Genomic DNA, 12,597 nt, shown 5'->3' on the forward strand with positions numbered 1-12,597 from the left:
AAAAAAAAAAAAAAAAAAAAAAAAGCATCAGATGGTACAAGTAAAAAATAAATAGTAAGATACTAGATTTAAACCCAAATATGTAATTACATTAACTGTAAACAAACTAAAGGAATGAGACAAATGAGGGTCAATAAGGATGAGGAAGCTCAAGTAGAAAAAGTGCCAGGGATGACATAGTAGTGAACAAAGAGTAGCAGGGGACCAAGACCTAACTAAGGAGATAATTTGAGGGAGCTCGGTGTTGAAGTAAGGGGAGGAATACGTTAGGGGGGACTTACCTGTTTGGGATAGCCATTCCAAACCTCCCATAGGTCATATAGCCAAGGTTTCTGAAAGAAGAAGAAAAAAGAAGAACCAACAGATGAGAAATAAATTTGTTGGTGTCAAAGGCCAATTTTGGCAGAAAACCTAAGCTCTTCCTTATGTCATTTATAGCAGGCAAAGACGCACAGGAAGTCACCCTTTGCCATATTCTTTAGCTTCTATTACATGCATTTCTCCCTCTGTAGAGTATTTCTTACATATTCCTATATAACACCTCTGTGAAATTCACTACTAGTGAATCTAAGATAAGTAAATACTGCTGTCTCATAGAGGAAATTGTTTCAAACAAGTAACTGTATGAACCAAATTATTTCTAAACCAATTATGTTATTGCTTCTGTAACAATGAAAAAAACTTGAGATATCTGTAGCAATATTTGAGACAAATCTTGAATCTTGAGAGAAATCGCTAAAACTGGTTATCTTATTGAAAGTACTATACCCTAAAGGAATTCACAGACAAGAATTTCAAAATTAAAGACAAATTCCAATCAAAATATAAAAGATAACTTACATCATAAAGAAATGCAATTCCAGCAACAGTGATCACTAAGTAAAATGCAAATCTCCAGCTGCCAAAAGAAAGCAAAATCTTTACTCCCTTGTAAAGGTAACTGAGATTTGAGGAGAAAATGATTAGGTATGGCAGAGTTTACAAAGAACACACATTCTGGAGTCAGACAAATCAAAGTTTCTCTCCTGGCTCTGCCCTGCTTATTAGATGGCTACAACCTTAGGTAAATCATTTAACCTCAGAAAGCCTGACTTTCTTATCTGTAAAATGAAAATGACAACACTACCTCAAAATGTGAAAATAACTGAAAATCTGTGATAACAGGTCTAGCATAAAGTAAACAACAATAAATGGTAGCCATTATTCTTATTATAATGGCTAGCCCTGTTCCAGGCACACAATAAACAGTGGATTTATATTAGTATTATCAAGAAGGAAACTAATTAGTCTAATTATTTCTCTTATCACCATTTAATTCCCAGTTAAAAGTTTTTATGTGGCCAGACTTTACTCTTTTCTCCTAAAAGCAGGGTTTTGAAAGAAAAGATTTTCCTCATGTATGGAGAAAGACCTGTAGACTAAGAGACTGGAAAGACACATCAAACAATTGTAATGAATGGATCTTATTGAGATCCTGATTCAAATCAAGAAACTGTAAAGAAAATTATGAGACAATCAGGGAAATCTAAACACTGAATATTTGCTATTATTAAGTAAAAATCTTTTATTAAATAAAAAATCATAAGATACTGATATTGCAATTATGCTGAAAATAAAGAGTTCTTATCTTTTTTGAGATACATGCTAAAATACTTACAAATGAAGTAACAGTGTCTGATATTTGCTTCCACACCAATCTGCGGTGGGGGAGAGGTGTAGTGGGGATAGAGAGGACATAGGATTTGCTTTGAGTTGATCAACTAAAGCTGGTGATGGGTAATAACACACTGAATTCATAATGCAGTCTTTCTACTTTAATATATGCTTGCAATGTTCCAAATAAAAAGTTTTTTAAAATTATGTCTATTTTATCTAATGATTGCTGGAGAAATAATAATATTAAAATAATATGTTTTCTTATCTTTGTGTAAGGTCTTACAGTGCTTTCCTTGACACACCTGTAAGATAGGTAGGACATAGGAACATAGATATATACCCATTTTGTAAATGTAAAATCAGACTCAGAAAAATGAGGCCATCTCCCCAGCTGATGTAGCTAACAAGGAGGAAAGCTGCAACTTGAAGTGCAGGTCTTTGGACTCTGCATCGAGGAGTGTTTCCTAAACATTATCATTTCCCCGAAGCTAGACGATAGTCTTTCTTCATGGCTTGTTTTGATAGGAGAAAAAAGTAGGGTTCAATACTCAAAAAGTTGAACCATAGAAATATCCAAAAGACATTTTACAAAATGAAAGTTGAGACTTTACTGCACTCATTTTATTTGCTGAGAACATTTCCTTGGCTCCCTGGATTATCTTGTCCAAACAAAACCTACAAAATATAGGAGACGATAAGGCCAGCCAACCCACAAATGAAGCCAAAAGTGTGGGTGCTCTCCTTGTGTTTATTTCCCAAGCATTTATTGATTTCTCAACTCCGTCAGCCATGGGGCTAAGCACACATGTGCTATCACATTTTTCTTTTTATAAGAGTATGAAGCCGATGCTATAATTAGCCCCTTCCTACAGACTGCTGCTAATAGTCAGTTTCCTAAAGGAAATCGAACCTAAGAGAGATCACAAAACTTGCCTGAGTTTGGGGAGTAATACTCAGATCCACGAGTACAGCCAAGTCTCACATGTTTCTGGACATATCCTACTCAGAGAAGCCCTAAACCAGGGATTCTCAAAGTGTGTGCCAGGGAACCCTGAAGTCAGAATATTTTCATAATAATACTAATATATTATTTGCTTTTCTTCTTCTCATTCTCTCACAAGCAAGGTCCTGTGACATGTGATCACAGTATTGCTCTGAATGAAATTGCACTGATGAAATGTGCACTTGTGTAGTCTCCTGTTTTATAAATATCTCAGTTTTAACTTCGAATACAGTAAATATCAATAGGTATAACACACACAAATGTTCTTTGGGATTTTCAAGAGTTTTTAAGAGACCAAGGGGTCCTGACACCAAAAAGTTTGAGAATTGCTGCACTTCACTGAAAAGATGAATGATAATGTCCTTTGTCAATGCCATTTCACTAGTTTTAAATGAACCTAAGAGAGTAAAACTTTTTTTATTTTCCAGGAAAGAATGAGATAAACATAAACATGGGAGGAGAGAAAACCCACTGAAAAACTATTCAGAAACAAATTGGTTGGGCAACGATGGTGATAGTGAAAGGAGAGACTGCGTGGTGCAACCAGGGAGGAATGGGCAGAGTGGTGAGAGGCACTATTGGGGCTAGACGGGAGGCCCGTGGCGGGGACGCTGCATAGAGTGGACTGTGGACTGGACGGGTCAGACGAGGGTGAGGGCACATCCACCTAGCCAGGGAGAGCCCTTTCTCCCACACTGAGGAGTTCTCCTACCTGGATACCTAAGAACTTGGAGGTCCTTCTTATTGCTAGGTGGAAATGTGTATTTTAAAATGAAAAAGTGGTCAGCTAATGTGGAATTTGATTTTTTTTTTTAAAAAAGGACCCATTATGTATTAAAATCCTGAATGCTGTGGAATAGGGCACAAGGGTCACCATGAATGAAAGTAACCAAGGAACCAATACACTGAACTCAAGGTGTCTGGGGGCTCATCCATCTGGACGTTACAGAGGAATTTTTGCCTGTTGGAAAGTAATCTTAGGAGCTGCTGTTAAGGAATAAGTGCCTGGAGATTTTCAAAAGTCTTGAGTTTAGGTACCTCACGCTATGACTTCTGTAGCACATCCCACAGCTGATTTTTAAAAAGCAGAGTCCCTGTACAATTAAACAGCATGGCACTAGGTTTAGTCTGTTTATCTAGTACATAAAAACTTTTAACTTAGAATAAACATGTGACATTGCTAAAGAATAAGATAAAGCTTAAATTTTATTCATGGGCCCACTTACTGTGTCCTGAATATATTGCATAATTTCCTGCTTTGTGTCTTTGCCTTACTTGAAAATACTGCCTCAAACCCTGCTTTCTTTTTTTATGGCAATCTGACCCATTCTTCAAGGTCCAACCTATGTCTTCCCTTCTCAAGAAAGCCTTTCTTTAACTTCTCCAGCCATGCTGATGCCATCACCTCTAAATTCCCACAACACATCTAAACATGATGTTGTATCTGCTGGTGTACACTCCCATGTGCCACTGGGGTGGCGTGACAATAGATGTTACGGTTGTGTGTGTGATAATCTGGCCTCCCTAATTCGCTGTTTAAGGCCAGAAACCATGACTCACATGTTACTCCTCTCTTAAAATCTAGAATGCCACAAAATCTAGGACAGTGCTATGCACAGAAAATATACTAACCTTTATCTCTGCACTGCCTGACTGATTGATAAGGGTAACTCAAAATTCCCTTCTCCAGCCTGAACTCTGGAAGAATTTTAGTAGGTTTACTGACATGGCCAGATACCCACATATTACTCAATTTAATGATCCTCTGCTTGCTGGGAGGTAAGCATTAGGTGCCAGGGGCAGTATGATAGAACAAGAAATAGTATCAGAATAGGAGTCAGAAGATCTGAATGCAACAGCCATTGAAACACCTAAGAGACCCTTAAACTAGATGGATGTGCAGTTTCTCATTGAAACAGGGTGGCTCCACCTTCCCCGACTGTGTCATATCATTGGCAGAAGGATCAAACAATTATTACTATTATTATTAGTATTATTCTGAGACGGAGTCTCGCTCTGTCGCCCAGGCTGGAGTGCAGTGGTGTGACCTTGGCTCACTGCAAGCTCCGCCTCCCGGGTTCACGCCATTCTCCTGCCTCAGCCTCCTCCCAAGTAGCTGGGACTACAGGCGCCTGCCACCATGCCCAGCTAATTTTTTGTGGTTTTAGTAGAGATAGGGTTTCACCGTGGTCTTGATCTCCAGACCTCGTGATCCGCCTGCCTTGGCCTCCCAAAGTGCTGGGATTACAGGCATAAGCCACCACTCCTGGATGGATCAAACAATTATAACCTGTAAGGCACTATAATGTATTTTAAAAAATGCCAGAGAATTTTATTAAAATATGATTCAGCTCAGAGGTGGAGAATTAGTCCCTGTTTGGGGTCTTTATTTAAGAATCATCTGTTAGCAAGAATGAATGATTGAGAGCAAGAAAAAGGATGATATAATGTAAGATCAGCTCCATTTTGTACTGTTTTGTGCTGATGGTTAGAGACGTATACTTCTGCCAAGCAGCAACTATATATTTACCAAACTTTCAAGACATAAAAACCAGACAGATGTTGGTTAGAAAACAAACAAGGTCGGCCGGGCGCGGTGGCTCAAGCCTGTAATCCCAGCACTTTGGGAGGCCGAGACGGGAGGATCACGAGGTCAGGAGATCGAGACCATCCTGGCTAATACGGTGAAACCCTGTCTCTACTTAAAAATACAAAAAACTAGCCGGGCGACGAGGCGGGCGCCTGTAGTCCCAGCTACTCGGGAGGCTGAGACAGGAGAATGGCGTAAACCCGGGAGGCGGAGCTTGCAGTGAGCTGAGATCCGGCCACTGCACTCCAGCCTGGGTGGCAGAGCAAGACTCCGTCTCAAAAAAAAAAAAAGAAAGAAAGAAAGAAAGAAATACATTGGTTTGGTTCAGAAAGGTTGGACAAGTCAAAAGGCAGGGGATCTTCAAGGATGTAGGTAAATTTAAACATTCTCTGGTGAACAACTGGTTGAGTTTAAGACCTGAGATCANAAAAAAAAAAAGAAAAGAAAACAAACAAGGTCATACACCACAAGCTGCTATGAGAAAGGCAATGGAAGCCTGTGGTGAGAAGTGTTTGGAGACATCCTGAAGAATGGGTCTCTCTTTTTAAACATCACCCAGTTTCACAATTGGATTATCTGATAGGGAACATATAGATGGATTAAAGGAAGTTATTAAAGTTTAGCCTTCTACAGCCTCTGCTTATTTGGGAGTCTTACATCAGCTCCCTTATTCATTTCACCTTTAAAACAAAAGTATCTCATGGAAGTCACTGGGCAATGTGAGGGATCAGGCAGGAAGATGGAACACTGCTGGTGCATAGAATGTGGCATTGAACACAACCCAACTCATACACATTCGTCTGGATACAAAGAAGGCGAAACAAAGTGAGAGCAATGACCTGGTTCACCATTTTTTGCACAAGTGTCAGTTTCTGCCACAAGAGAGTGACCTAAAGTACTATGATATCCTATAGGAGGGAGAAAAAAAAAGCAGAACTCAAATGAAACTAAAAATAAATCCAATGCAGTCTCCCTGCCCTCAGAATGGACTCCAAGTAGGCAGCTCTGGTAAGACCCCACTTGACGCCCCAGCCCACCCTGATCCTCCTGCCAAGCCTCCTGAGAAACCAAGAGGATGGGCTGTGCACCCCACTGGAGGACTGAGGTCATGAGCCACGCCACACAGAGAGGCCTTCTCAGTGTTCTGAGAGGGAACACACGTCCTCACAGACATTCTCTGCTCTTACCATTAAGATGGTTGGACCCAGGTGATAAAGTCTGATGACCTAGGGCCAACCCTGACCCTAAGAAAAGAGAAACACCAGTTAAGACATTTTTATGATTTTTTCTGTGCTTCAGGCTGAGTACATAACATCTCCTGTTCATCTTAGAGAGCTCATAGTGTGGGAGTCTGTCTGAACCTATTCTGGTTCGGGGGGCTGGATAAATAGAGTTCAGAGCTTACTCGATTTATAAAGGAGTGGAGGAAGCAGGGAAGGGAAATGTGTGAGGAGCCTAAAACACCACATCGGTGGGTGACAGAGATGGGTCTGAACCCTCCCTCTGCTGCCCTGGCAGTATTCTCTCTGCAAGGACCACTCTGCTCCAGACAGGATGGCAGCATTCCTAAAGCTCGGTCCATCCTCCTTACCAAGCTTCCTGGAATTTCTTCATCCTGGAAGGCCTCTCTTGATTGCGCCGACTCCTAAACCATCTTTCTACCTGGCGCTCCGTCAAGTTACACTTCTTTGCCAGTCCATAAATATCAGTCTGAAAAGGGATGAAACGAATAAATGAGTGATAAAGAATAGAGTCAGACTGGCAGGCAGACAAGAGACAGGAAGATTGAGTTACAAGAGCTTCAGTACTGGGGGTGAGAAAAATTCTGTCATGAGACCTGGAGCCAGGGAATTTACCTCTTTTGCTTATGGAATCACACACACACACACACACACCAAAAAACAAAATGTTACTATCCTAGCTCTCTAAGTTACTGAGAAAGATCAATTCTCCATAAGTTGGCAGCAACCCATGCGTTTAAGTTGCATGTGTGAGTTCACTTGTTCAGCTAAAATGTGCTTAGGACTTCCTAGGCGCCAGGTAGAGCAGTATAGTTTAAATCAAATCCAATAAAATCCAATCTCCTCATTTTTCCTATGAGGAACTGAAACCCCAAGAAGTTTAATGACTTGTCCAAAAACCTAAAATTAGTAGCAAAGTGTGGACAAGAACTTAGGCTAGTGCATTTTGTTATTTCACATGATCTTTCTGACAGCTCCAGAAGATAATGCAGGAAAAACTCAAACAGGTGTTAGCCATCTACTTTTACATTTAATTATATAGAGAGAGCCTATTTCAAACTAATCCAAAATAATTTCAAGAACAAAAATAACAATTGCAAAATATGACGATGATGATGATGATTGCTTCTCTTTCGGGAAGTAGAAGTTGTAGGCTATGATTTAAAATTGGAAACAATATGAATGATAGATTCTCTCAAAGGTTAACAATTCGAAGATTGACCCAAGCCAGACAAGAAACATAAATGACCAAATGGACCAGGTCTGTTTCACAGTGGGATTTTAACATAGGAATGTTTTGTACTTTAAACCTATGGTAACCTGCACATCCACAAAGAAATATGATCACGAAAAATGCCAGCCCTCTTGATTTTTTATTTCCCAAGTAAATATAAGAAATATTTCTGGCCCAGCATGGTGGCTCATGCCTATAATCCCAGCATTTTGGGAGGCTGAGACAGGCGGATCACCTGAGGTCAGTAGTTCGAGACCCACCTGGCCAATATGGTGAAACTCCATCTCTACTAAAAATACAAAACTTAGCCGGGCGTGATGGTGGGCTCCTGTAATCCCAGCTACTCCGGAGGCTGAGGGAGGAGAATTGCTGGAAACTTGGGGGCAGAGGTTGTAGTGAACCGAGATCGTGGCGCTGTACTCCAGCCTGGGTGACGGAGCAGGACTCCATCTCAAAATAAATAAATAGATAAAATAAACATTTACATTTCCTCTTAATTCTATTTTGTGAAAAATAAAATGGCATAAAACTGACCCTCAGCTTCAATGCTGAGGAAAGAAGTGGGAGCTGTATGGATACAGCAGGCAGGCAGAAAAGCACATATCATGTTCCAAAAGGCCAGGTAAGACGGAGATCTGGCTGACGCTTCCAGAGAAAATGTGCAGACCCAGGATTCTGATGGGAAATCACTAGGTTTTAAAAAATGTTCACCAATCCCTCAAGGTAAATTTAAACCAATTATGGATGAATATCGTGAGGGCCAAACAAAGCCTGCCTGTGGGCCAGATGGCTGAATACCCGAAAGTCTGTGACCAGCCGGATAGCTTCTGCTAGATTATCTCATATGTTCCCTCGCAGGAAGGAAAGAACACTGCAGTGTCAAAGCAATTGGATATGGTAGGAAGGGCAGGAAGCTGAAAACAGAAGATCCAGTTCTGCTACCTCCTAGCTATGTAGGCATAAGCACCGCACTTTGACCGCCATGGAAAATGGGATATTAAGAGAATGTTTGCTACCCATCTCAGAGGGATGATTTGAGGACCAAGGGACTGGAATATGCTAATGAAACTATTGAGGTCAGTAGTTCAAGACCCACCTGGCCAATATGGTGAAACTCCATCTCTACTAAAAATACAAAACTTAGCCGGGCGTTATGGTGGGCTCCTGTAATCCCATTAGCATTAGCTGTGCCAATGCTAGAGATTTTTATAAACAAACACAGAAAGGAAACCATGGACTACGAAAGTATTCCTTTACTTTTAACGTAATTTGCAAACATGAACAGACCCCCTAAAATGGAGAATACAATTCAAATTCTGTTGGTTGGTGCACAACAGGACATATTCTGGCATGCTGCTGCACTATACTCTGTGTGCTCAGACGGAAGGGGCTCTGGGCCTAGCTTTACTATTTGAAGTGTTTTAGTCATTCATTCATTTGGAAGGATTTAAAGAGTCTCTATGCACTGGTGCCAGGCACCATCTATGCGTGGGAGATTCAGTAGTGAGCAAAGCAAACTAAAGTCCTTGTCTTTATTCTGGAATGTTCTCAGATCTTAGAACAACCTAATTTTATTATCCCATGACTTCTACAAATAATTGCCTAATGAATTATTAATAAACATATATAGAAGACAGTAACTGTTTATGATGTGAAGCTTTTTTTTTTCTATTTTGGAGTACAGAAGAATCTAGTTGAAAGTCAGTCTTGTCAATACTGCCCTCATGCACTATGATATTATTGAGAGAGAAAACTCCTTACAAGCAAAAGTCTCTAAAAGTGTTTTCTTGAATTAATGTGTGAAACATGAAGCATTTATTGACCATCTGTAATGATCAGAAAATAGTGCAAGATGTCATGGGAACAAAAACAAGCATGATTAAGAAACAAAGTGACAACTCCCTTGAGTTAAGAAGACATGCTTAAACAGGCTCCTTTGGAAGTCAGTGCATGATAGGCACAAAGTTAATGGTACAAATAATAATAGCTGACCTTTACTGAGCATCTACTATGTTCCAGGTGCTATTCTGAGCACTTTATATGTATTAACTCAATTTGATCCTCACAAGAAAGAGCCCTATGAGATAAGCAATGTAATTATGCTCAATTCACAGAGGAGGAACTGAGGCACAGGAAGTTTAATCTGTCCATTTCCACACAGAAAGCCTGTGACAGAGCCAAGCTCTAAACCCACATGGTCTGTCCTCACAGTTTGTATTTTAGCCTCTATACTACCTATTGCTGTGAACATTCAGAAGTGGGTTAGAACATACAGGAAAGGCCTCTCGCAGGCACAGCCTCAAGGAGAGATCGAATGGCCTAAAGGAGAAGTGCTGAATGGGGCCAACAGACCTGGCCTCTGGACTGAAAACGGAACCCTCTGTGCCAGTGGAGGAGTCACCCTACCTCTTTGGCTCTCACATGTCTCATCTGTACAATCAATTGCACTAGAAGAGGTTTTTGCTCGAAAAGTGTTTGAATCTATGAATGACTCAAGTTAGCACACTGGAATACCTTTATTGATTATAGTAACTGGCTTGAGGTCAGTCTAACAGTGCCACGTTTCCTATAGCTCTCTTCCAGAACTTATTTGTTCTGCATCAGCATATATCTATATCTATAGATAGATAGATAGATATCTTATCTGTCTATAGATATCTAAGATATCTATCTATCTATAGATATAGATATATATAATTATTTTTTATTTTGCTAAGGGAAAGGGCTAGATAATAAGTTCCACTGTTACTACATGTTACCTATAGCACTATAATTGATCTGTTGGTCAGAGCTGTTGGTCTTACCCCAAACATCTGGAAGTCGTTCTTGATACGCACACGTGCATATGTAACAGACACACACCTGCATAGATACAATCATAAGAGAACTGCAATATCACAGACCAAAACTCTCACTGGAGGCTCATGTGTATAGTATTTTAGGCCATGTTATGCCCTTCTGTGCTAACCAGCCCACAGTCAATGTCATATGCACGGAAGTGTTTTGTTTTACTGGTGCAGTCTGTAGCTGCTGAAGAAGCATCCTTGGGTCTGTGTACTCAATTGTTTTAATAAAGTCAGGTGTTATCTACAAATATTACCAATGCAATATCCTACTGTTTTAGGTTTTGAATACTTTTTTTAGTGGCAATACCCTAATCTTGAATCAGTACAAAACTGTTTTTCATCCACCCAGCAACTTGTCTTATTACCTCAGCCATAATTAAGCAAAGTGTTACCTGTATGACACTGGCCAGGTTAATGTGGAAGGTATGGTGAGATGAGTTTGTTTCTGTATCTGCAATTACTATTAAGTCATGAACTCTGTCCTCCTGTATTACATTCTATCTTCCTAAGTCCTAGTGCTTTTAAGCTATGGACATTTTACTGGCCAAATTATTGTTATTTTCATATACTATACAAATGCCGCCTCAGTCTTTTAATCTCAGAGCAATATAATTTAGGAATCTTATGTTCCTCCACCTTTTTGGTTCAATAGGGGAAGCTAACACTTTGGGGGTGATATATAACTTCTTTTTTGGAGATGGAGTCTCACTCTGTCACCAGGCTGGAGTGCGGTGGTGTGATCTCGGCTCACTGCAACCTCTGACTCCCTGGTTCAAGCTATCGTCCTGCCTCAGCCTCCCAAGTAGCTGGGATTACAGGTACTCACAACCATGCCCAGCTAATTTTTGTATTTTTAGTAGAGACAGGGTTTCACCATGTTGGCCAGCATCTCGATCTCCTGACCTCATGATCCGCCCACCTCGGCCTCCCAAAGTGCTGGGATTATAGGCATGAGTCACTGCACCCGGTCACTTTTTTTTCCCTCTTACTTGATGCAAATGTCAAAATTCTGTCTGTATTAAACTATACTGTAATGTCAGTTGAGTTAGAATAATTACTATAAACACAGAGCCAGCCTTTAAAATATATTTTTAACATTCCAGTTACAGATAACGAACTCACTGGAGCATGGTGGAAAGGTTACTAGACTGGAAGTATGGGCCAGGTTCTAGCTTTTCATTCAGCCACTCATTAGCTTCATGACCACTCATTTCCCTTTGGCTGGGCCTTAAGTTTCCTCATCTTAATCATGAAAAAGAAAGACCACCACCCTATAAACCTTTTCAGCTATCTTTAGTTTTCCTTTGTCATATGGCCATTTTTTCTCCATAGCGGAGATGCTTGGTAAGGATCAAATTTTCTAGATGATTTTAAATATCCTGAAAAGCTGACTAGAAGCTCTTAGCAATAGCAAGTATAGCAACTAATTGGTATTATAGCACTGTTCTTCCCATTTTATACAAAGTATTACTAAAGCTAGTTGTTCCCAAACAAAGAAGGATAATAAGGGTTCCAGAAAGAGCCCTATTTTTTTTTTAACACAGCTAAATAATTTCCCATTTGAAACATATAAAGGGATGCTTAGATATTATTGTCACCAGTGGTAACAAAGGGATTTAGATGAATGATGTCAGTCATTTAAAGCACATGGGAATAAAAAATATATAAAGATGGCTTGTCAGACTATCCCTAGGTTACAAAAGCAGTCAAATACAGGAGCTGAGGGCAGAACAAGTTAGAGCCAGCTCTCACTTGCTATGAGCAATTCTGGACACTATATCTCATGTGAGGCGGTCAAACCTCAATGTGCTTTCATGTGCAGAGAAACCACGAGAACAAATTAGAGCAATTGTCATAGTAGAGGCAACTTAATTCAGCAAATAAACTTCAGGACCCTCAAAAATCTATTTATCCTAGAACTGTGTTAGTATATGTACTTGATTTTTTAAATTACTGGGGATTGCTGTTTGTATTCATCATAGAGGTTGTATCACTTTTGGAGAAGTTTTTTTTTTTTTTTTTTTTTT

The 12,597-nt window shown here is 40.0% G+C and overlaps 1 protein-coding gene across 1 annotated transcript in view; it reads right to left on the reverse strand.

Annotated features, from left to right (window-relative positions):
- CERS3 (ceramide synthase 3) overlaps positions 1-12,597 on the reverse strand; it is a 127,216-nt gene that overhangs the window by 74,950 nt on the left and 39,669 nt on the right. The window contains exons 5-7 of the mRNA XM_017847919.1: positions 6,841-6,959; positions 841-898; positions 282-332 (exon numbers count right to left, since the gene is read on the reverse strand). Coding sequence (XP_017703408.1) covers positions 282-332; positions 841-898; positions 6,841-6,959 — 228 coding nt within the window. The remainder of the gene's footprint in view (positions 1-281; positions 333-840; positions 899-6,840; positions 6,960-12,597) is intronic.

This window comes from Rhinopithecus bieti, unplaced genomic scaffold (assembly GCF_001698545.2).
Source record: "Rhinopithecus bieti isolate Rb0 unplaced genomic scaffold, ASM169854v2 scaffold_30906, whole genome shotgun sequence".
Lineage (NCBI taxonomy): Eukaryota > Metazoa > Chordata > Mammalia > Primates > Cercopithecidae > Rhinopithecus > Rhinopithecus bieti.